General features: G+C 40.7%; 1 protein-coding gene across 6 annotated transcripts in view; it reads right to left on the bottom strand.

Annotated features, from left to right (window-relative positions):
• The window catches only part of SPECC1L (sperm antigen with calponin homology and coiled-coil domains 1 like), a 104,371-nt gene that overhangs the window by 37,143 nt on the left and 40,965 nt on the right, over positions 1-26,263 (bottom strand). For all 6 annotated transcript variants that reach the window (XM_040349510.1, XM_040349518.1, XM_040349501.1 and 3 more), the window contains 9 exons: positions 23,817-23,964; positions 21,249-22,831; positions 20,876-21,083; positions 11,160-11,233; positions 6,239-6,414; positions 5,961-6,127; positions 3,699-3,814; positions 1,084-1,174; positions 889-975 (listed from right to left, as the gene is read on the bottom strand). In XM_040349510.1, coding sequence (XP_040205444.1) covers positions 889-975; positions 1,084-1,174; positions 3,699-3,814; positions 5,961-6,127; positions 6,239-6,414; positions 11,160-11,233; positions 20,876-21,083; positions 21,249-22,831; positions 23,817-23,964 — 2,650 coding nt within the window. The remainder of the gene's footprint in view (positions 1-888; positions 976-1,083; positions 1,175-3,698; positions 3,815-5,960; positions 6,128-6,238; positions 6,415-11,159; positions 11,234-20,875; positions 21,084-21,248; positions 22,832-23,816; positions 23,965-26,263) is intronic.

Genomic DNA, 26,263 nt, shown 5'->3' on the forward strand with positions numbered 1-26,263 from the left:
AAACCTAAAGGATTTAAAGAAGATCTGTAAAAAAATAAAAGAGTGGGCCAAAATCCCTGCTGAGATGTGTGCAAACCTGGTAACCAGCTACAAGAAATGTCTTACCTGGGTTCCTCCACCAAGTACTATGTCATGTTTTTCTTGGGGATCAAACAATTATTTTACTTACTGAACTAAAACTTAAATTCATAGCATTTGTTTTATGTGGTTTTCTGTTTTTTTGTCCTTATCATTTAAAACACACCTATGATAAAAATGATACACCCTTCATTTATTTGTAAGTGGGAAAACTTACAAAATCTGTAGGGGGACCAAATTATTTTTTTCCCCAATGTACATGTACTGCAATGCACATGGCCACAATGGCCACCTCAGTTTCAATGAGAAGCAGTCAAGTTTCAGGTTTCAGCTAGCCTGCCTGGGAGGAGATGGTTGTGCCTGTGCAGTACTCTTTAGCCAACTAAAATGTTTATTTGTAAAGCAATGATTGCATACAAATAGCAAAACATACATATACAATAGTTTGAAATAGTATTCTGTTCAGGGCGCTATCTGCATGGAGTTTGCATGCTCTCCCTCTGCTTGTATGGGTCCCCCCCTTTGGATACTCTGGTTTCCTCCCACACTCCAAAGACACGCTGGTTAGTTATCTGGGTAATGTCTAAATTGGTCCTAGTACGTGTTTGTGAAATAAGGATCTTAGATTGTAAGCTCCTTGAGGGCAGGGAATTATGAAAAGTGCTGTGTAAATTAAACACCTGTAATAAAAATAAAATAAGATCAGATACATTACAAAGCATCAAACGTGATATTCAACAAACATTCAATGGAGATGTATCCTTCTGGGTAACAGGTTTTAAATTGCAGTAACAATAGCAAGAACTTTACCAGAGATGGATTTTGTGCCGTCTATGGCTTGGCCCCGAGGTAAAGCGGATGCTGTTCTGCTGCCAGCAGTAGTTCTTAACAAATGCTCTGCAAAAAAAAAAAAAAAAAAAGAGATTAGTGCAGACTATTACAATGCACCTAGAGACCAAAATTGCATGGTGCAACACAGTGCTCAAACTTTCCTGTGCTACGTACCTTGTACGGGTATTTCTGCATAACTTGGTCTCTTTTCTGATAACCCTGCTAAGGATTTAGTAGAAGATATAGGTCCACTAATAGAATGTCTCTACAAGGATAGAGAATATGTACCGTCAGAACTATGTTTTGCAACATGTCTGTATAGAAAACATAATATAAAAGCATAATACAGGCTGTCATATATAAAGGTCTTGTGATATTTTTCCCTACAGGGAGTGCTAGTGACACAAACAAATTAAGGGGTCTATTTTTGAATGTTTTTCACACCAGATTCACATAACTTACACCCAGGATTTGCACATCTTCCAAGTGAACAATCAGAAAATGTGAGAATGCTGGGTGAAAGTTATGTGAAACTTAAATGTAAACAGAAAAACAACTAAAATGATAAAAAAGTATCAGAGAATATTTGAACACAACTTTACACGTCACCCAGAACAAGTGCTAATAAAATATATAAAGCTATAACTTTCCTTTTTTTTGTTTGCATGGAAGTGCTAAAACGCCTGTCATGTTTTTCACCGTTGTTGTGTCCACTGGGAAGACTAACCATCTCCAAAACACAAATATGGGAAAACTCAAACTTTTATGTTAGTCTTTGAAACAGGAGGTGAGGGGTAATCTTCGGAGGCAGCTATAAAAAAAAAAAAAAAAAAAAAAAAAAAGAATGGCTTGCCTCTTACTTTAGTGCTTGTTCACACCAGACGCAGTTCCATTCAGTTCCGTGTGCTTTTTTTCTGCACTAAAAATGCATGCACAGCGTTTTCCATGTATTCCAATGGCTCTAGTTCACACCAGTGCAGTCAGTTTCCTGTGCAGAAACTGACTGTAACTTACTGTATTGGGGCAGAAAAAACAGAACTGCATCTGGTGTGTACTGGCCCTTACAGAGATTCCCATTCACTCCCTTCTGAGAGTCAGAGACCAGTAGAGAGGGGAAATGTCTATAAGACAAACTGCTGTTTAAAGCAGTGTTCCGGCCATAATTTTTTTTACGATCCTCACATTATCACAAGATAAAACCCAATAACCTATATTAATAGTTCCCGTTCTATTTGGCAATCATATTTAACTTACTCAATTTCTTCTCACTGATGTTGTGGCCATTTCCATTTTAATTATGGGCATGTGAAGCCCAGTTGATATCTTTTCCTGGATTTCCTGAGAGAGGTGCATGCTGGGTAACCAGCATGCACCTCTCGATCTCGTGCATGCGCTATTAAACTGCGGCTACATCGCCAATTGTTTGCATAGTTGCCATAACAACGGGCAGCGATGGAGGAAGGTCCCGTCCTGTTAGGACAACTTGGATAACAAAACTTTGCCGATTGTAAAACTTGATTTTTTTCATCACAGTAATGCCCACAGACTCCTGGGAAATGATGTGTCATCATTTCCCAGGAGCCTGGCTAGTCAGGAAGAGAACTAGGAGCACCGCGTACTAGGAATAGACAAGTTAGGACTAGAAGTAAAAAAAAGTAAATTCAGTTAAGTAAAAAAAAAAAAAAAAAAATCAGAGGCCAGATTGCAAATGCATGGCCAATTACAAATGCAAATCTTTAAAATCAATGAAATTAAAAAAATATTTAAATCCCCAACAGAGGACACGATGTAGAACACAACAGTTCTTATATAAACGCCAAACCTTCAGTTCTTACTGCTGTCATGTTCAAATGAAGATGAGAGAACACGTTTGAGGAAAACCCTGCATGATGCTAAAGGAAACGTCTGTACAGCAGGTTTGGTAAGGAAGGAAGACTTCAATATCCTTATCTATGCTAAATCCCTAGACTGTGCACTTCCTGTGTCCGATTTATCAAATATGACTATTCTCCATAACCAGAGAGCCTAAAAAATAGCAACATCTCAAGTTGTATACTGCCAGTTTCTTTCTTCTTTTTTTTTTTAAACATTTACTTTGCATAACCAAGTCCCTTATTAAAACTTTATTGTTTTTAACCACTTCCAGTCCGAGCCAATTCTGACATTCCTCTCCTACACGTAAAATGTTAAATTTTTTTGCTAGAAAACTACAAATACATGAACAGTCAGTAACTCTACATTAAGCAAAATTAGTAAATCTTCAACAACAACGCAACTGGAGCGCAACACATGACTTCCTGCTGCCGTGAGGTCATGCCCTGACACCCTCAGAGGAAGTCGAAAGGACGAAACGTCAGGGCGTGACCTCACGGCAACAGGAGTTTACACGGGAGAAGTCACCTGCAGTGGAGAGCACACCATACCCCATAAACACCTTTCTCACTGGACTCCGACACATTCCTTTTCCTCCTGAATTATTTCTCTTATGGACTTTCATAGAAAAGAGGGGTCACGTTTTTGAATAGTGACAACTAGCGCTGCTTTAGTGAACAATATGACTCTTGTTGAAGATTTACTAATTTTGCTTTATGTTTGTATGTATTTTAAGCGGCTGCTGATTGATTGATTGATTTACTTGAATGACAAATGGTAACATTTAGTTATTTATAATCGGTTTTGAGTCATCCGTTTAATCCATAGCGCCGAGGCCGTGAACTTCACTATATATTTTAGTAACTCTACATAACATTAAAATAAACATACAAACCAAATGTCAGTTTGGTAGATACCTGCATGGGAGAGACAGCGGCGGCAGGCGGTGTCTTCATAGGGCTGGGGCTCAGAGGTGTGCGGGGAATGGCGGTTGTTGCTGGAGCTGTTGCCACTGCTGTTGGGGAAGCAGGAGCTGTAAAACAAAGAACATTTTCTGTAGTGTTTTGAGAGAGTTATGACCTTAATTGGCTTAAAGCAGAGTTTCACTCATTTTATTTTACATTTAGCCTTATTTTGATTACCCTACCCCCCCCCCCCATAATGTTGATAACTTTGGATATTTAAAGGATCACTAAAGGAAAAAAAAAATTGTGCTAAAATGACTGTTTACATGGTATAGAGACATAATAGTTAAATGATTCCAAAACTATTGAAAAGCAATTAAATTCAATCATATATTTTACCTTGGTTTCTACTTTCGTTTCTCTGCTCTTCACTTCCTGCTTCTCTGCACTGTTCATGTGACCATAGTGCTTAGAACTACATTTCCCAGTATCCTTTGCAGTTTAAAAAAATCGGGCATGAGAGCTCTCTCACAGTTTTTGCATAAACCGCCCACTATACCTCCCATTATACCTCCCAACGATGATTATTCAAAGCTTCTAAACACACACACACACAAAGCCATACATGCTTCTCCCAGTCTTCTTCCCCTTACAGTATATCACACTGACTTTAAGATTTTACATTATTTTTGAGCTTGTCTGCAAGGTTTTCTCCGTTCAGGTGCTGCTTGCAGTAAACTCACAGTGTAGTGTGTTCGATATGGAAGTTTTACACTTAGCTAGGGGGCGGGGTCCAGGCAGGGCAGTGGTTTCCTAAAACGAAACTTATTGGAAGAGGGGAGGTGCTGGGGTGTTACAGACACACCCAGTAATTCACACCTCCTTGCTGTTTGGGAAACGTGCACAGTGTTCACATGCACAGTTGTAGTCTCCAGGAGGGGGGCGAGCACGTTTGTCCACACACCAGGAATCCCCTCGCTCTGCCATGCTTTTCTTACACAGACAACCAGGAAGTAGGGAGAACAGAAAAGCCATACAACAACATCTGTGCTAAAACGAACAATGAGGGCAAGAAAACAGCACTGCACTAAGGTCAAGGAAGCTATTTAGCTAATAAAATGTTTTCCTTTACTGATCCTTTTAACTGTGTAAATGTTGTCAGAAAGTACCTTTTTTTTTATTATTGTTATTATAGCTTTCATCTCCACATCCAGTCAGGGCCATCTAGGTGACCTACATAATCACCCTGCCTTGTTGACTCCTGTAATATCTAAGCCAGGGATCCTCAAACTACGGCCCTCCAGCTGTTGTAGAACTACACATCCCATGAGGCATTGTAACACACTGACATTCACAGACATGACTAGGCATGATGGGAATTGTAGTTCCTGAACAACTGGAGGGCCGTAGTTTGAAGATCCATGATCTAAGCTATCAATACCAGGAGTCTTCGAGCATCTACTATTATTTCTTGCCTAGAGATGACAAGATCAGGAGAGGTTAGGCGCCATTTTTGAAGAAAAGCACCGTGGGAGCATCTACTGGAATAATGTGTGGGCACGTTTATCAGGAGACTGGCTACAAAGTATTGCGGGGCTTTATCCTTTCCCCAACCGCACTTTTCTCTCTTGCTTTCTTCCATGTTCCCTGCTGTTATAAGGTTGCCAAAACAGGACGAGAACATCCGTTGATGCAGCCATTGCTATAGCAACCTTATAACAAAGTGCACCTCAGAGTGTCATTACTACCCTGGAGTGAGACCAGGAGGTGCATGCTGAGTAGACAAAAACCTGGAAATTAATGAAAGCCGGCTTGAGTTGCCCTCATCTTTCATGGTCGCAGCCAGAATCCAGGGAGAAAATGAACAAGTACTGATTTAGTAAGTTGTATGATGCAAGTGGATGAGTGGATGATGCAAATCAGAACCCATCACAATAATGTTGTCATTATAATTTTGCTTTAAAGCGTAACTGAATGCAATTTAATTTTTTGTTTCAGATAGACTGGAGAGGGATAAGAATACCCAACAGGTTTTATTGCTGTATGTGCCCCCATATTTATCCTGAAGACTATTATCACTGAAAGAAAAATCACAAATTTTGAGTGGTCAGCAGAATAAAACAGAGTGAAAAATCATCAAGTGGTGACACAATTCTAGTGGATTTCCTGTCACTTGCAGGTATAAGTTGGTAAATGAATGAAAATCACCCCATCTGGGACACAGATGGAAAATGGAACCTGACAGTTCTATTTGAATTGCATCAGTAATATTACCTGTAGAGGATGCATTATCAAAGGATTTGATAAGAGTCTTGACAGTGGGTGTGGGCTCAGAAGAGGTGGAAGACCTTCGACTAAGACCCATTCCTTGTCTCAAGGCAGCAAGATCTCTCTCCACGGCATTCATGTAATTATAGACACGACCACGCTCCTCTTCTTGTCTAAAGGGACAAACAAATTCAAAATAGAAAACAGTTATACACATGAGGATTTTTTTTAGAAAAGACTATACTATAAGATTATTATGCTCATATGCTACTAGTGTTTCTTACTTGCGAGATGCGGCATTCTCCTGTTCCTTGGAAAGCTTTTCATTCTTTTCCAGTGCTTCGTGCAGTCGCCGTTTAAGTTCTCCAATTTCTTCCTGTGCTTCAGACTTTATGTCATTAGCAATTACAACAGCAGTTTGCAAATCAGCCTGGAACTGTCGCCATTCAGCAGATTCCTCCTGTGATAATCAAACAAAAACAATTAGGAGTCCAGCCTAAAACACATGTCCAATAGAAAAAAATTAGCAAAGATGGCAGCATCACATTTGTAACCAACCCATTTCTACCCTGAAATTATTTAAAGACAATGCCAGAAAAAAAAATCTTATTTACAAAGTTTCTAACTAATGCCATAGCATCCAAGACCCCTTTCTGCTATGGCATTACTCCCTCATATAACTAAATGATCTGGATGTCACTTGGCAGCCCTGAAAAAAGCATCATCTGGATTCAATGAGAATAGATGCTGCTACTTGGTGGCCTATTCATTGGTGACCATGTTAGGCCACAAATAGGAGTTACTAGTGCTGGTGAAATGTCTAGATCGGAAATAGTTTTCTTAAAGCGGTGGTTCACCCTAAAATCCACTTTCTGTCACTAGATCCAGCATACTGCTGACATCTGCAGTATGCTGGATTTTTTTTTTTGTACTTATCGTTTTATCCGTATGTCTGCTCCGGCTCCGAGCGGCGTATCCTTCCGGGTATAGGCGTTCCTAAGTAAATAGCAGTTGATTGACGGGCTTGGATAGCGCGTCACACCTTCCGGAAATAGCCGACGTGACTCTCGGCAATTTACGGCGCCTGCGCAGTCAGCTCTACACGGCAGGCGCAGGCGCCGTATAGCGCCGTAAGCAGCCGAGAGTCACGTCGGCTATTTCCGGAAGGTGTGACGCGCTATCCAAGCCCGTCAATCAACTGCGCTTTACTTAGGAACGCCCATTCCCCGACGGATTCCCCGCTCGAGCCGGAGCAGACATACGGATAAAACGATAAGTACAAAAAAAAGAAAAAAAAATCCAGCATACTGCAGATGTCAGCAGTATGCTGGATCTAGTGACAGAAAGTGGATTTTAGGGTGAACCACCGCTTTAAATCTTTAAATGTTCATGATTTTTTTCCTTTATAACAAATGTAATTATGCTCATAGATGATCCCATATTAAACCAGAAGATAAGTCTGCTGAGCAGAAAAAAATGCCAAATTCACACGGATATCTGGAGCAGAAGAAACTATATCAAAGTACAATCTGACATTGATAAAACAGGGAATTCCTCTGCCCTTTAAAGTGATCCTAAACACACACGGGTTAATTTACACTGTCCCATCTAATTCTTTATATGGATGATGCCATTGTAATTATTTTATTTAAAAGAACATCTATGTACTTTTTTCCTAATCGATATACAGCTGTCACATGACCCACCTCTTTCCCAGCCTGTCTGCAGGGAAACATAAGCAGGAGAAGCTTCAACATGGCGCAGGCAAATTTCTGTCATGCCCCTCCAGCCTGTGTCTTAAAACAACAGGGAGGTGAAGCCACCATTAATCTGTATTCAATATCCTGTCCATATTATGTTTAGCTTGTTCGCAATGCTGCTCAGATGTGATAGGGAGGAAAGGCCACCACAGCTGAAAAATCTCTAGCTGAATTGGGGACTTGAACAGAAGGTGGAGATAGAGAACAGCAGGAACAACCAGGTTTTTTTTCAGAATACACAAAACAAAATCTCAGTGACTGAGTGAGTATGAACAGCATGTAATACAGCATTAATTGATAGTGTTTTATGATGTGGATTTAGGGACACTTTGAGCTGTCACACTCCTCTGAGGTCCAAATATAGAAAATTCCACTGTAGGTTAAAATATTATCAAGAAATAGTTGCAGATGGGCGATTCAGTTTGCTACAAAAATCACTTTTTGATGTGCTGACACATTCAGGAAGAACTCCACCTATTCATTTGGAGTACAAATAAAAGTCCCCACCATGGTTGTATTTATTTGGAATTTATCACTAGGGATTGGCACCTCTGCCTGTGACATCCTTTAGGGACAAGCAGTTTATTTTGATATTAATTTGGAGTAGCTGTTCTTGATAGGGTTGCACCAATACGGATACTGGTATCGGTGCTGATACTAAGCATTTGCATGAGTATCGGTACTGAAACCAATACTTTCAGGCTCGGTTCTTTCAGCAGGATTTCCCCACTGAAAGCCGAAATGTAAAAAAAAGGCTGTCAATTATCGGTTAAGGAGCGAGGCCTGCCCCATCCTTAACATCCGATGACTCAATCAGCTGTCAGGGTGTTCCTCTGACAGCTGAAGTGAAAACCAAGTCCTGGCAATTGGAGCTGTCAAAAAAAGCAGCAGGACAATGTTGCTAAAACAGAAAGATAAAAGGAAACACTGTTCCTTTATGTGTCTTTCGCTTTCTTTTTCTACAGATCAAAGGGATGAACTTGAATCTGCAGATGAAGTCAGTAGAGCAACCTGTCAAGTAAAAAAAAAAAGTTCATTTGTTTTAACCCCTTATTACCCTTAATATACTCTAATCGGCCTTAGCCCCTTATTTTCCTTCTCCATCGAATTATTATTTTCCTGATGAATTTTTTTTTTTTTTTTTTGTCCACCTCCATTTAATAACCTAATAATTAAAACTTGTTTTTGTTTGATCCCCTGCAGAATCTGTAAGTTTGCCCACTTACAAATAAAGGGCCTATAATTTTTATCATAGGTGTTGGTGACATGACTTGGTACTTTGTGCAAACAAGGGTTGCTCCACCAAGATAAGACAGTTCTTGTAGTTGGTTATCAGGTTTGCGCACATCTCAGGAGGGATTTTGGTCCACTCTTCTACAGATCTTCTCTAAATCCTTAAGGTTTCTTGGCTGTCTCTTGGCAATTCAAAGTTTCAGCTACCTACATATATTTTTTATAGGAGTAAGGTCTGGAGACTGACTAGGCCACTCCATGACCCTAATCTACTTCTTCTTGAGCCACTCCTTTGTTGCCTTGGTGGTATGTTTTGGGTCATTACTATGCTGGAAGACCAATCTTCAGTGTTCTGGCTGAGGGAAGAAGATTCTCATCCACGATTTTACAATACATGACACCATCCATTGGCCCCTCAATGTGTTCATTTAGAAGAGAAAAAGCCCAAAAGCATAATGTTTCCACCTCTGTGCTTGACTGTAGGGATGGTGTTCTTAGGGTCATAGTCAGCATTTTTCTTCCTCCAAACACAGCGAGTCGAGTTAATGCCAAAGAGCTAAATTTTGGTCTCATCTGACCAAAGCACTTTCTCCCAACCCTTCTCTGAATCATTTAGATGTTCATTGGCATGACTGTACATATGTCTTCTTGAGGAGGGGGACTTGCCATGTTTGGAGGAAGAAAAATGCTGACTATGACCCTAAGAACACATCCCTACAGTCAAGCACGGAGGTGAAAACATTATGCTTTGGGGCTGTTTCTCTGTTAAAATGTACAGACCAACTTTGACACATTGAGGGGCAAAGGATGGGGTCATGTACTGTAAAATCTTGGATGAGAACCTTTTTCCCTCAGCCAGAACACTTAAGATGGGTCATGTTTGGATCTTCCAGCATGACAATGACCCAAAACATATCGCCAACAAAGGAGTGGCTCAAGAAGAAGCACAAGAAGGTCATGGAGCCAGTCTCCAGACCTTAATCCTATAGAAAGTTTATGAAGGGAGCTGAAACTTTGAGTTGCCAAGCGACAGTCAAGAAACCTCAAGGATTTAGAGAAGATCTGTAAAGAAGAGTGGACCAAAATCCCTCCTGAGATGCATGCAATCCTGGACACCAACTACAAGAAATGTCTTGCCAACAGGGGTTTCTCCATCAATTACTAAGTCATGTTTTGCATGGGTATCAATTATTTTACTCACTGAACTGCAACTCAATTTATAGCATTTGTGTCATGTGTTTTTTCAGTATTTTTGGTGGATACTCTGTCTCTATCATTTAAAATATACCTATGATAAAAATTATAGGCCCTTCATTTCTTTGTAAGTGGGCAAATTTACAAAATCTGTAGGGGATCAAAAAATTCTTTTCTCAACTGTATTTACACGTTTTACATTGAAAAAAAGCACAAAGTGTAAAATAATCAAAAATTTTAAAATGAATTAAAATTGTAAATAACTTTTCAATGTTTTGTACCATTGTTGACAGCTACATTGCAAACAAAACAGTTGCAGTAGGTATCGGTGAGTACAAAAAAAAATAAAAAAAATATCGGTACCCGTAAAAAAATGGTATTGGTGCATGCCCGTTTTTTTTTAAATCAACATATTAAACATCTGTCTATTAGCTGATGAGCTGCTTACTCTAGGAACTTGTCTACTGCAGACGAATGTGCCTTAGGCCTCATGCACACCGGTTTATTGAGATAAAAAAAAAAAAAAACACACCCAAGTCACATTTTTGCAAATGAGACATTTTTTCATTAGGCAGAATTTTCATTTATTCTGGCCACTGAAATAAACGTGCTTAGCGCCATTTGACGCTTTTTATGCCCAGAAGCTCCTCTCCTGAACATAAATTATTTTGTGTTTAGGAAAGGAGCTTTGACTGCCTCTAAAACCAGGAGTCTCAAACTGGAAGCCCCTCCACTTGTTGCGAAACTACAAGTCCCATCATGCCTCTGCCTGTGGGAGTCATGCTTGTAACAGTCAGCCTTGCAATGCCTCATGGGACTTGAAGTTTCGCAACAGCTGGGGGGCCACCAGTTTGAGACCCCTGCGCTAAACGCTGCAGCTTCTAAACTCCTCTAAATGTCTGTGTGTTCAAGTACACCGATAGTGAAATGCCAAATAATCAGGAGCATCCAGCCACATGTAGCCAATATTTATGGACCCTTTAGCCATCAGTCACAATGCAGTGCCTGGTGTCCTTACCCTCAACTTCCGGTTCAGTATTTTTATTTCACGCTCCATGTCATGTTTCTGATCCTGCAGCTTTTTTACAGTATCTGTATGGTAAAGAGAAAAACAGTAAGTAGGGGATGCACATAACAGTAAATTATTTTCAATGGTACATAATCCACTTCTAGTGAGCTAATGTTTTTCCAAAAGATAAAACCTGGGGATAGATGTATATAGACAAAGGTGTAAAAGGAAATTTACACTAATAGCCACATGTGGAACATGACTTGACACCTCCTCTGGGTAACATTTCTGCCCGATGACAAGTGTTAAAGCTGCAACCTTATTGTTTCAGTCACGGAGACAGACGAGCTTAAGACAAATGGCACGTACAGGACAGGATGTCACCTAAAGACCGTTGGTAACTATGTCATTATAAGCTGCTGTCACTCGGCTTCGGAAACACTGTAATTAGGACAATGGCCTTTTGAAGAGATAAGTGAATATACATTTGGCGTACAGTAAATTAAAGCTTCACTCCAGTCTTTTTTTTTAGTGCAAAGAAGAGGACATTTGTCACACTGATAATTAATACAGTGTTTACAGATATATATTTTTGCACACATTCTACACGTTGTCATTGTTAAAGAGACGCTGTCACCTTGCATAGTCAGGGCAAAGTTCACCGTCTGTGCAAAGGATCCCTGCACCCAACCCACTGAAACTCGCCATACCGGTGCTCCCCCACTGCTCTTTCCTCCATCAAAGTTGGCACAAAAATCCTCAGTGTCAGCTGCTAAGTCATGTGACAGTGCTCAGACTTAGTGATTGGCTGCTAGAGCCTAGAACTGTCATATGAGAGCAGGTCACGTGCTCCTCCATGCCCGGGAGAGAACAGGCACCAGGGAAATCCTTTGCAAAGACACTAGTACTTTGTCCTAAATGGGCAAGGTAAAAGCATATTTTTTCAGGGCCAGTTCATGATGTGCACTTCTGTACGATTCACATGCGATCCCTTCATCTGAAATCATGTTGAACTGCACCAAAAATAGTGAATACTTTTTTTTTTTTTTTTATCAAATAGCTTTTATTGAAAAGAGAAAGTATGCTTAGAAGATATTTCAAACAAGTATACAAGTCTTTCAAGATGGCTTCTTACAGAGCTATAACAGCCTATTAACCCACTTAAAGGAGTTGTAAATAAAAAAAAAAATTATGCTGAAATTTACAGGGTATAGAGACATAATAGGTTACAGGTACATTATATGATTGATTTTTATCTATTTTTAATCATTTCTAAAAGGAATCCGTTGTTTCTAGTTTCGTTTTTGCATGTTGTTTCTGGCCTCTCTGCTGTACAGAGCCAATACAGGGCAGTGATGGTTTGGAAAACTAAACTGATTGGTGCTGAGGGGCTTTAGACGTGACCACAGAGAGAAAGCTCCCAGTACTGTGGTTATCAGGAAACAGACAACCAGGAAGTGTGGAGATCAGAGAAGAATTACAGCAACTTGAGAGCAAAAACGAACAATGAGGACATGAAAACAGCACTGCATTAAGGTAAAGAAAGCTATTAAAATTTCCTTTACAAACCCTTTAAGGACCGCCTAACGCCGATATACGTTGGCAGAATGGCACGGCTGGGCACAATCACGTACCTGTACGTCCTCTTTAAGTGCCCAGCCGTGGGTCGCGGGCGCACGCCACGGTTGGAAGCTCCGTGACCGCGGCACCCGTGGACCAGATCGCCGGAGTCCTGCGATCGGTCACAGGAGCAGTGTCACTGATCGTCTGTTCCCTGATATAGGGAAAGACAATCAGTGACGTCACAAGTCCAGCCCCGCCCCCCTACAGTTAGAAACACACATGAGGTCACACTTAACCCCTACAGCACCCCCTAGTGGTTAACGCCTAAACTGCAATTGTCATTTTCACAGTAATCAATAATCAATGCACTTTTATAGCACTTTTCGCTGTGAAAAATGTGTCAAAATTGTCCGATGTGTCCGCCATAATGTCGCAGTCATGAAAAAAAATGCTGATCGCCGCCAATAGTAGTAAAAATAAAATTATTAATAAAAATGCCATAAAACTATCCCCTATTTTGTAAACGCTATAAATTTTGCACAAACCAATCGTTAAACGCTTATTGTGATTTTTTTTACCAAAAAATAGGTAGAAGAATACGTATCGGCTTAAACTGAGGGAAAAAAAATGTTTTATATCTTTTTGGGGGATATTTATTATAGCAAAAAGTAAAAAATATTGCATTTTTTTAAAAATGTCGCTCTATTTTTGTTTATAGCGCAAAATAAAAAAACGCAAAGGTGATCAAATACCACCAAAAGAAAGCTCTATTTGTGGGAAAAAAAAGACGACAATTTTGTTTGGGAGCCACGTCGCACGACCGCGCAAGTGTCAGTTAAAGCGACGCAGGGCCGAATCGCAAAAAGGGGCCTGGTCCTTTACCTGCATATTGGTCCGGGTCTTAAGTGGTTAAATTATCAAGCACATACAAGCAAGCCTCCATTCTCCACTTCCATTATCAAACAATATACATTTTTTCAATTAAGACCAAATATATAATGAGTATCCATATATTTCAATACTACTACGAATGAGAACATAAAAAATAAAAATAAATTAACCCATCCGGTAAACATGGTTCACCCTATAAGCAACCTATCCATCACCAATTCCAACAGACTCAGCCCTGGGGTGAATGCAGTACTTTAGTAAAAAACGCACAGCAACTGGATCACATAGTATTAGTGTACCATGCAATCCAGTACAGGGAAATGCACTGTGTTTGTGATCTGCATTTGGAGTGTAGGTAACATTGACACCTCTGCAGACCTCAACTTTTGTGCATTTTGAATGTGGTGCAGGAAAAAGCACTGGTGTGAACTGGCCCTGGAGGACCCCTGAATCTTCATTTCATTTACACTTTCAACAAAGCCAAAAACAGAACAACAGACTTCACTTGTACACTTCTCCAGATAGACAGTGTTTAAACATGCATAGTACTACCCATCTGTTCATTAGGAAGCATATGTGGATCTATCCCTCAGATTTCATTATGGGTGTGAACCTGGTATAGCCAATAATCTCTAACGGGCTCTTGGCAGTCAACTGGACTTTCCAAATCAGGAACACGGTGGGACATTAAAATTGTAATTTTCTATAAGGAGTGGTCCTCACGGCTCTCAATGGGCTCATGTTCTGAAGTGTGGATGAGATAAAAGGATAATAAAGGAGAAAGTAGAGGGACTGCACCTTTCCCATCCAGTCATGTGTTGAAGTTGGGCTGAAATAAAGCATACCCAAGGGTTAGAGCTGCAAGTCCATCCAGAGGCTAGAAGTATTGCTGTAGTTCAAATCTCATTTTAGGGGCTTGTTGTCTCCAGATTAGATCCCTTAAGATGGTGATAATAAAGTATTTAAGGGGAATCTATACAAGGGAGTTGGTAGAAAATACAAAAAGGTATAGAAAAGGTTGGTGCAGTCTACAACTGAGAGAGGGAAATATTCCACAGATTTTAAATAGGTTACCCGACAACATACAGGTGATAGTCGAAAAATTTTGAATATCGTGCAAAAGTTAATTTATTTCACTAATGCAACTTTAAAGGTGAAACCAATATATATGAGATAGACTCATTACATGCAAAGCAAGATAGTTCAAGCCGTGATTCGTCATAATTGTGATGATTATGGCTTACAGCTCATGAAAACCCCATATCCACAATCTCAGAAAATTCTAATATTGTGAAAAGGTGCAATATTCTATGCTCAAAGTGTCCCACTCTAATCAGCTTATTAAGCCATAACACCTGCAAAGGGTTCCTGAGCCTTTAAATGGTCTCTCAGTCTGGTTCAGTAGGAATCACAATCATGGGAAAGACTGTTGACCCGACAGTTGTGCAGAAAACCATCATTGACACCCTCCATAAGGAAGGAAAGCCTAAAAAAAGGTAATTGTAAAAGAAGTTTGATGTTCCCAAAGTGCTGTATCAAAGCACATTAATAGAAAGTTATGTGGAAGGGAAAAATGTTTCGAAGAAAAAGGTGCACAAGCAGCAGGGATGACCGCAGCCTGGAGAGGATTGTCAGGAAAAGGCCATTTAAAAGTGTTGGGGACTTTCTCAAGGAGTGGACTGAGGCTGGAGTCGGTACATCAAGAGCCACCACACACAGACAGATCCTGGACATGGGCTTCAAATGTCGTATTTCTCTTGTCAAGCCTCTCCTGAACAACAAACAATATCAGAAGTGCCTTACCTGGGCTAAAGAAAAACAGACCTGGTCTGTTGCTCAGTGGTCCAAAGTCCTCTTTTCTGATGAGAGCTAATTTTGCATCTCATTTGGAAACCAAGGACCCAGAGTATGGAGAAAGAATGGAGAGGCACACACTGCAAGATGCTTGAAGTCCAGTGTGAAGTTTCCACAGTCTGTGTTGATATGTCATCTGCTGGTGTTGGTCTACTTTGCTTCATTAAGTCCGGGATCACCGCAGCCGTCTACCAGGGGATTTCGTCCTTCCGCAGACAAGCTCTATGGGAATGCTGACTTAATTTTCCAGCAGGACTTGGCACCTGCCCACACTGCCAAAAGCACCAAAACCTGGTTCAAGGACCGTGGGATTACTGTGCTTGATTGGCCAGCAAACTCGCCTGACCTGAACCCCATAGAGAATCAATGGGGCATTGCCAAGAGAAAGATGAGAGACATGAGACCCAACAATGCAGAAGAGCTGAAGGCTGCTATTGAAGCATCCTGGTCTTCCATAACACCTCAGCAGTGCCACAGGCTGATAGCTTCCATGCCACGCCGCATTGAGGCAGTAATTGCTCCAAAAGGGGCCCAAACCAAGTAACAAGTACATATGCATGCTTCTACTTTTCAGAGGTCCCATACTGTTCTATGTACAATCCTTGTTTTATTGATTGCATGTAATATTCAAATTTCCTGAGATTGTGGATTTGGGGTTTTCATGAGCTGTAAGCCAAAATCATCACAATAAGGCTAGGTTCACATCACGATTTTTACATCCGATAATCGGACCGTTAAATCGGATGGAATCGTATATGACAAAATCGTATGTAATCGTATGTCAAAATAAATTTTTTAAATCGGATTCATAAATCGCACAGCTAAATTTTCCATCCGATTTTCACAAAAAAATCGGATCCTGATTTTAAATAATGTCTGGCTTTCTGGGAAAAAGAAGATTCTTGAAGTTTCTAGCTCGTTCCAGTGTCTAGTGCGCATGCGTAATAAAAAAATCGGGTACGATTTATCGGATAAAAACGCACAGTCATCCGATTTATTACGATTTAGATTGACCACAATATAAAAAAAAAAATCGGACACGATTTTAATACGATTTCAAATCAGGACCAAAAATCGTGGTCAAACACGATTTTTGATGCGATTTTAAATCGTATCAAATCTGATGCGGATCAAATCGAATGCACTTGGGGACCTACATTAATGAATGGATACGTTTTGCCATACAGATTTGTACGATTTCAAACCTAAGAATCGTGAGAACAAGTAGGATGATAAAATCGTGGTGTGAATGCACCCTTATGTCAAATCACAGCTTGAACTATCGTGCTTTGCATGTAATGAGTCTCTCTCATATATTAGTTTCACCTTTTAAGTTGCATTAGTAAAATAAATGAACTTTTGCACGATATTCAAATTTTTCGAGTATCATCTGTACAAGTAGGCAAATGATCATTTAACTCTATGGAAGAGATCATAGCATATGTCATTGAGGGGGGGGGGGGGTTAAAAGTGCACTTATTGTTTAATTGTGCATGTATTAACATAATTCTTATTTTATTACACTGATCAATGACGCTATAGCCTTTTAGATCAAATGATCCAATTAAAAAAAATAAACCTCATAATTTTTAAATTCCGTTTTGGGAAGTGTGGTCCTTGGTAGCACTAATGCAACCTAATCAAAGCTCACCCTACTCAAATTAGCATTCTGTTACAGGTAAAGACACTACATTGACAAGCTAAACACTAAATATTAAAGTGGAAGTAAACCTCAAACATGAAATATGAACAAAGCATATCCCCCTCTATAGTGTGCCTAAATTAAAAGCTCCAAGTGTCATTTCTGTCTGCTGCTTTGTTCCTCGTTTATCAGCATGAAACACTTCTGATAATTTGTCTTGACACCAAGAGAAAAATGGTGACTGATTGGCAGCCCTTATCTCTGTTCTTGTGTAAAATGGGGGGGGGGGGGGTGTCTTCCCACCAATCAGCTCTCACAGCCTTCCTCACTGAGCTCTGCAGAGTGTTCCTTCATCTCTCTGACAACTTTTTTCTGAACTCTCAGACAAGCATATAAATGCAGCACTTTGAATGTTGTATGTAGAAAAGAGAAGACTGCACATAGACAAATACAACTTATGTAGCAGAATTGTTTCATCTCTGTGTATCACCTGGGGATAGTCACTTCACTGGGTATATGTAAGGGTTTACAACCACTTTAAACTAGAGCTGGGCGATTTTGCCCCCCAAAAAATCTGCGATTTAAAAAAAAAAAAAATTGGTTCACCATTCACCTAAGGAGCTGCGGGCAGGAGTTTTTAGGCAAGGCCGCGGCTTAGCCCGCCGCGATCCTGGCAAAAGGCTGCGGACTAGGCCGAAGCCGCGGCATCGCCTAAAAAATCCTGCCCGCAGCGATTCTGGGAAAAGGCCGCGGCGGCCTAGTCTGCGGAGCGCCGGTCCTATGGAAAAAAATTAACAGATTTGGTCAAAATCTGAATGGATTTGACCTCCCAACTCGATTCAAAACGATTTTTTCACCAGCCCTACTTTAAACTAAAAAGTATATCTGAAAGTTAGGTAAACAATATGCATTCATACTTTTTGTTCCCTGAAGCGCATGGAATATAAATAACAAAATGTTGTCTTACAGTAAGTCTGAATTATCTTCAGAAAAAGTAACTGACACCAAGATACTGGCACAACATCACTGGAAACATCTCGGATTTTTATTCAACAAGGTTTCAGACAGTAATATATGAATAACCAGTATTTCAATAGGTGCATCAAAATATGGAAGCAGTTCTACAAATGCTGCTCAAATGAATACCTAAAACATGAGACAGTAAAGTATATGTGTAGAGCGGATATTCTATAGTAGGGCCCTGACTACACCCAAATATTACAACACGTTTTCATGTCACAATGTTACTGCTTTCATTTTTTAAAAGATCCAGACTGCAGTATAACACAGATGTGGGCCGTGGCTTTAAGAACTCATGCTACATGGTTTTCAACTCCCATTTTTGTTAATTTCCCTTACCAGTTAATTGATACTAAAAAACACAAAATTACTGCAGTTTTTTTTATTTATATATATATATATATATATATATATATATATATATATATATTTATTTATTTATATATTTGCAAATCAATTACTATACTACCAAACTGGGAACTGCATGCTCAACATTCAACCACAGTGCTACCTGGTGGTGAACTTGATCAATTACAGTGCAAGTCACTTGGGTCTACATATAAAGCATAGAGTGTGACAACTTTTATAGTATCTGATGGAGAACCATCCTTGTGAAAGTGTTTCCAAGGAGTGCGATTGATTCTTCGCCAGGGAATGTTCATGAAAGTCACATTCTCTGCTTTATTAGGGGTTTATTTACAAGAGTGTAAAATCTGGTGCAGCTGTGCATGGTAGCCAATCAGGTTGTACCTTCAGCTTGGTAATTAGGCTTGGACGAAAAAAACCTGGAAGCCGATTGGTTTCTATGGAGAGCAGCACCAGATTTAGCACTCTCCAGTTTTAGTAAATCAAACCCTAATGCCTCATTCACACGGACAGCCCGTTCGGGTCCACCTGTCAGTTTTGACAGCGGACCTGAACGGCCGCCCCATGCATTCCTATGGAGCGTCGGATGTCAGCGGAGACATGTCCGCTGACATCCGACCCTATCCGATCCGCTAAAAACAGACGTATGGGGGCACGTCCCCATGCGTCCATGGCGGATCAAATCAGGTAAGATCTGATAAAAAAGGAAATGCTGTCCGTTTTCATCAGATCGCTCCATAGGAGACAGCGGTGCCCGACAAGCCCCTGCCCGCTCAGTGAGCAGAGAGGATCTTGTCATCCGTCGGCTCAGAGGAGATCTGCGGACTGATCTCCCGCTGAGCTGGCGGGAGCAGGCGGACTCCGTAGCAACGGAGTCCGCCTGGTGTGAATGAGGCCTAAGCGTTCTCGTGTCAGTTTTAGTTATTCAGGGCCTGCAAGGCACAACATCTGAATATTATGGGCAGACAAACTCATGAAAACTCCTTAAAGAAACGTTGCCATGGACACCTTAAAATTATAAAGATGTGGGCTGAACTTCAGGCAGATAAAAGGATAAAATTGAATGCAGTTCTGTATTTTATATATCATTAAGTCCCAGTTCACACTATTGCAGTGAGGGAAACCGCATGCAACTCGGACAGGCATAGATTCTTTGCAGTGTAATTTCAGCCCATTCATTTTGTTTAGCTCAAACCGAAAGGTGCAGGCGCCTGTTCACACCCACGCAAACCGATTCAGCCAATCGCACTGCGCATTGCAAACTGATATTGGGTTATCCTTAACTTAACATTGACACCCACAGCAGTTCGCACAATTGCAGTGAGATTGTGATGCGCTGTGCACAGGAATTGTTGTGAATCCCACACCGTATCAGTGTGAACTGTAATTATTTATTGGACGAAGCACAAGAAACTGAATTTCACTTGATATTAGCCTCTCAAAATCTCCGGTATAGCACTTTTTGCTGCAGTACCAACATGCCAACAAGAGACTAGCCTGATAGCAAGAAAGAGCAGGGTGACAAAGATGAGCTGATGGGGCCACCCACTCATTGAATTTGGACCAGTTCATTTGAACCTGGTTGAAGCTCGCTCAGTAAATGACCAGCTTTAGTCTCTTGCCCTGCCAGACAAGTCCATGTGGTATGGAAGAGCTGTGTAAGTTTGAAAACTGGATTGACAGAAAAAAGAAAAAAAACTTTGACAGCTCCCATTTAGGTTTAATCTGTGTATTTAGCGGTTTGCCTGGAGTTTAGCTTTAACAGAAGATGTACTTGTGTGTACATGTACTTGTGTGTTCAAAGACCAAATATAATTCTTTGGTTTTTACTCAGGTGAAAGGTGTTGTGTAAACCTCACAGTTTTTCACCTTAATACATTCTATGCATTAAGGTGAAAAACCTTTTGTGCTGCAGCACCCCTCCAGACCCCCCTTTTTCTTACCTGAGCCCGATCATTCCAGCGACAGGGAAGAGCACAGCATCTCCAGCCGCTGTCTCGGGTCCTCATTGGATAGATTAATAGCAGCAGGAGCCATTGGCTCCTGTTGCTGTCAATCAAATCCAGTAACACAAGACCGGGGGGCGGGGCCGAGTCCTGCTGTCTGTATCAATGGAAGCAGCAGCAGGACTCGGGAGCATGTCCATCGAGTGCCCCCATGGAAAGCATCTCTTCTTGAGTGCCCCCACAGAGAGGAGGAGCCAGGTGCGCTGCGGGGGGGGTCCAGAAAAGGAGGATCAGGGCCACTCTTTGCAAAACCCTTACACAGAGGTGGCAAGTATGACATGTTTGTTATTTAAAAATACAAAGGTTTACAGGCACTTGAAGTTTGAACGAGAATGATCATGTGGAAGAAAATCATTTCACATATGCAAGCAAAAACAACTTACTCTCCAGATCGGATATGATGAGGTTGTCATGTAGCTTCACAGCTCTGTGCTGCTCTACTTCATCTTCCAGTTCAAAAATGGTCTCCTTCATGTCACTGCGTTCTGTCTCCTTCTCCTCCAATTCACCCCTCACCTTATCAAGTGCCAGTGTTAGTTCCGACACCTGCTTTTGTGCTTCTTCACGAAATGCTCTATATTCATCTTCCAGCTAAAGAAGTCAATAAGAAAAAGATAGGAGCAAATGCCTAAGAAATACTACAGCGCATCTTACCAAATAAAACAGTTTACATCGAGAACCGGGGTAAAGGCACCGATCCATTTCATAGAACATGTAACATAAAACGTTTATACCGCCCAGCATCAACATTCTTACCTTGTCAAAGGCATCTTGCATACGTCTGAGATCATTCTGTACATGCAACAACTCCTCCTGCAAGTTCCCTGCCAGAGTTTCTGCTTTTTCTTTATCGGAACGTACACTTTCCAGTAGGTTCTGGATGTGAGATGCATCATCAGAGCTGTGAATAGAGTAAAGCTCTGCAACTCGTTGCTTCTCCTGCTCTAACTGTGACTTAAGACGTGTACATTCACCCTGTTCGGCATTGAGGGAGGCTTTATACTCCTCTAGAGTGACTGCCAATGCTTGCTTTGCATGTTGCTCAGCTTCAGCAATGCGCTCCATGTGGTGGTTTCGCTCCTTAAGTGCACGAATCACATCCTGAGCATCCTTGTTATCTTGCTCTGCCATCTTAAGAGTGTTGCTCAAGTGTTGCTGGACACCCAACAACTGCTCTCGCTCAAAGCGACTGCTGTCTACCAATTCCATATATCTCTGTTCGAGCTCCAAGTAACGGCTACTTTTAAGGTCATCATCCAAAGAGTACTGTACATGGTTCTCATCAAGAAGTGCTCGTGCATACTCCAACTGGCGGCTGAATAGTTCCAACTTGTCACTCTGTTGGCAAAGAGAATCCATCAAGATGACCTTCTCTTCACCAAGCCGTTCATTTTCACTATTTAGCTCCTGTGTGATCTGCTGCAAGTCAGCCAGCTCCTGAAGAGTAGCTTGCAGCTCCTCAGCTGTGCTATGTTGGTTCTCCTCCATTTGGTGAATCCGCTCTGTTAGACAAGCCACCGACACCTCACTCACATTGCCACTGCTACCTTTTCGTGATCGTTCAGTGTTTGGTAGGCCTTCTGATTCAGACGATGAAGATGGGGCATCCAAAGCATCATCACTAGAGGTGAGAGGCTGGTAAACCTCGCTGCATTCACTATCTAAATTATCCATAGAACTACTCCTCCTCTCACCAGTCAGGGTGCTCTCATCCTGGCTCAAAAGGTCCTCCATAGATCCAGGAGCAGAGCCCTCCACTGATGAGGCCAAAGTGCCTCCTCCACAGTCACTGTGGCTGCCAGCAGCCATATCCATGGATTGGTAACAGTAAAGCTTCTCTGTAACATCAACCTGTTGACCCAATGAAAATCCCAATGCATTTAGCCGATCCTTAAGCATTCTGTTCTCACTTTTCAACTGCTGCAGTTCTTCCCGCACTACAGCATTCTGCTCTTGTAACTGCATTACAGGAGGATCCTCAGGACTCTTGTCAGATATGTCATGACCTAGCTGTGCTTTGATGTCTCTTAATTCAGTACGAAGTAGCAAGATCTCAGAATCTTTGTTTTTGGCCAGACTAAGCAGGTCCTTCACCTTGGCTTCAAGAGCAACACGATCACTGATCTGGTTATCTGATTTGGATTTACTCATACGTAGAACATCTGACTCTGCACAAGCTCGAGATCGCTTAACTGAGGCAGTCACTTCTCCTGTGGTAACACCAGATCCTTGTGTTTTTTTGCTAGCATTCAGACGAGATCTGTCTCTGACCCTTTCTCGAGAAGATCCTGCTTCCTTCGGTCCAGATGAGCCACTTTTTTTACTGATGGAGTTACTACCTGTGTGGAGCAGACAAGCATAGCAATACTAAATGAAAAGTATAAACGACACACACTGAAGTTTAACAAAATTATACAAAATGAATTAGCATATTTAAGTGAAACTGTGCTCAGACTATGTACAGTATTTACATATTCCTAACAGGCAGTATAAGTACTTTAATATAAGCCACCATTCACCTCTGTAACTATATGCATTGTGCGTAGATTCATTGTCACAGAGGCACTAAAAATCACAACTCCTCTCTTCTTTTCTATGAAGAGCTGAAATATGACAACTTGCTAGCCTTCTAAAGTAAACACACCTTTCTTTACAGTCTTTGTTCTGATATTTGAAATTGAAGTATAAGCAGCTAGAAATGTCAGTAAGGGCTTTTTTTTTTTTTTAAAGCCGTTTTACTGCCGACTGAGACTATGTAAATAATTTAAGGTCCATAGTCTGGGCACAAGTTTACTTTAAAATCTGCAAACATAACGCATGCACTCACCCTGCACTTAAATTTTGTCCTAAATAAACTCATACTACTAGTCCACTGGTATTGCTGCTTTATGCCTAATCGGCACATAATCAAACAGACCTTGGTGCAGAGATGGTTGTTCTGGTGGAAAGAAAAATAATGGTGTAAAACGTGTGACTTTCCACTGCACCTGATTCGCATGCTTGGCAGAGGTGTTGATTATCCAAACAGATTTTGCTATTTGCTTGCTGCCTGTGCCCAAATAAGGATTGGAGCACAATTTACACGTATGGTTAGTTTTACCATGACAAATTTCGAACAGGACCACTACAACCATTTAATATGGTAATAGGAGTATGGCTTGCACCAACTCATCACCATGAGAAAACAGTACACAAACAACATTACAGGGACTAATTCTCTACTGCTCTGAATGCTGTAAATTGCCTGGTAAATCTTAAGTGAATTCATAGGTAATCAGGGTCTGAGAAAACCACTCTATGATGTCAGCATGTATATATTTTTACCTGCACTGCTTTTGGTCCTTCCATCTGTTCCACTCATTGTTGCCCCAGAACTCAGGTTCGTTGCAGCACTGTTTTTCTTCACTTTTACACTGTTGCTTGTGGGTGGTACACCAGCCATTCCAGACAGGAGATCATCATTACTCTTAGCCTAAAAACAGACAAACTGGTAAGCATTACTGTATTACTATAAAGAATGCCAGACTTCTAAACCTTACTCTGGTAAGGACTTGTCCAATTCTACTCCTCAGGGATTATTATTATTCAGGACTTCAGCGCACACACAAGCGCACTTTCTCTGTGTACCCCAACGATCAGGGCCCTCCGATTCCTCCTGTATTGAATTGTAATGTAACTATACTGTCTTCCCTCACGTTGTAAAGCTCTGCGCAAACTGTTGTGCTATATAAATCGTTTAGCATAAACTAAAACTCCAAACTGCAGTTTATAAGTAGTTAGATGTAATAATTGCATTTTTTAGGCTCCCTTTTCTTTTCACCTGGTGATCCTGCAAATATAGTGGAGGGAAAAAAAAGTATTTTATCCCCTGCTGATTTTGTACATTTGCCCAACCTTAATGACTTGGAGAGGATCTGCAAAGAAGAGTGGGACAAAATCCCTCCTGAGATGTGTGCAAACCTGGTGGCCAACTTCAAGAAACATCTGACCTCTGTGATTGCCAACAAGGGTTTTGCCACCATGTACTATGTTTTGCAAAGGGGTCAAATACTTATTTCACTCATTCAAATTCCAATTAAATTTTTTACTTTTTTTAAATGCGTTTTTCTGGATATTTTTGTTATTTGGTCTCTCACTGGTAAAATAAACCTACCATTAAAATTATAGACTAATCATTTCTTTGTCAGCGGGCAAACGTACAAAATCAGCAGGGGATCAAATACTTTTTTCCCTGTCCTGTCCTAGGGTGACAACACTCACCCACTGTATCTATGGAGGAGCAGCACTTTTACCCTAGACTACTCCTCTTATTTGGCCTACAAACACCTTCCCCTCTCCTCATAACCTTTACATAGGTGGAGGTGGTTTGCAGTTCACAGAGTAACACTGATCATGCTGTTTGGGATTTCAGTTCAGTGCACAGCTACAAGGACCCTGGATTTTCATCAGGATCAACAGACATTTTTCCAAAAAATATATGTAGCCTGAAAATCAATGCAACCACCTCATCTAAGAACTGGTAAGCTGCACTATATTACATTTTTGCTGTTAGGTTTGGATATCAATGTATTTCTCTACCACTGTAGATTTAAAACCCAAGTTGATTATGTTAGGTTCACTAAAGACATCAATAGATGGTTGGAACCTCGGCCAGTTCAGCAGGGACTGACCAAGATTCAAACCATCTATGGGCAGGCTGATTGTACCCAAGACGATCCATTGATTGACTTGGGTAAAACCAGCATGCCGGATTTTTACATACATACACATTGGCAGTGACTATAGCCGCTAGCAATAGTCACTGTGTTCTCCTGGCACAGACAGCTCACCGCGCTGTAGACAACCCCCCTCGCCAAGAGAACACAATAGCTCAGCAACCCATGGCTGCAGGAAAAAAAAATGCATCATCTATGCCAAGCTTAAAGCATAGTGCACCACAAACAACTGCTGTGATTTTTTCTTTTAAGAAATAGTGCTTTTTAAACTTTTTTTCTATCTTAATGATGATGATTTTCTCTAGCCTCCTAGCTTACTGATGGTGCTAAGAGTGACACCGCTGATTTTGCAGATTTATGCAGAACCGCAAGACATGACACAGCACTGTCACCCTTTACCAGAAAGTGCCTGAACAAAGACATTCATTGGCAGGATCATTTTACTGAAAGCTAGAGATGTAAAAAGACTGAAAGTTAATTTTGAAATTGCATTAACATGTAGAAGATCATATGAAAGTTTAGTGATTGAGTTTACACCTAATCTAAATACAAAAATCAATCAACTGGAAACTTGAAAAAGAACCAGTCATTTGGAAATAAATTTGCAGGCTTATGTATGAAATAGTTTCATTTGCCTCCTTATTTAGCTTTAGTTACTTTGCCTAAATTGTCCAGGTCCGACTCCTCAAGGCAACTGGCAGACTCTTCAGGCGATTGCTTACTTGCAGCCAAGAGTCTAAAGTTTGTAAAGCTAAACAAGGACAAAATGCAACATATTTTATCTAGGAAATGTAAGAAAATTTAGCAGTTTTAACAATTTAGACAAAAAATATGAATAAATATTGAGTTTCCTGACCGTGTTGGATAGAACTGCATTAATACTAATACTAACTCTATCTTCCACAAACCACTAACCCAGTACACAATCCCTTTACTGTACAGATAATTTACTACCAAAAATCATCCCGCTTTTTCTAAAATAGGGAACTTTGCTTACTCTGTCATGCTTAAAAATCTAGCATTAAGCACCTTAATGCATTGTTACAGTAGATGCCA

This window comes from Rana temporaria, chromosome 1 (genome assembly GCF_905171775.1).
Source record: "Rana temporaria chromosome 1, aRanTem1.1, whole genome shotgun sequence".
Taxonomy (NCBI): domain Eukaryota; kingdom Metazoa; phylum Chordata; class Amphibia; order Anura; family Ranidae; genus Rana; species Rana temporaria.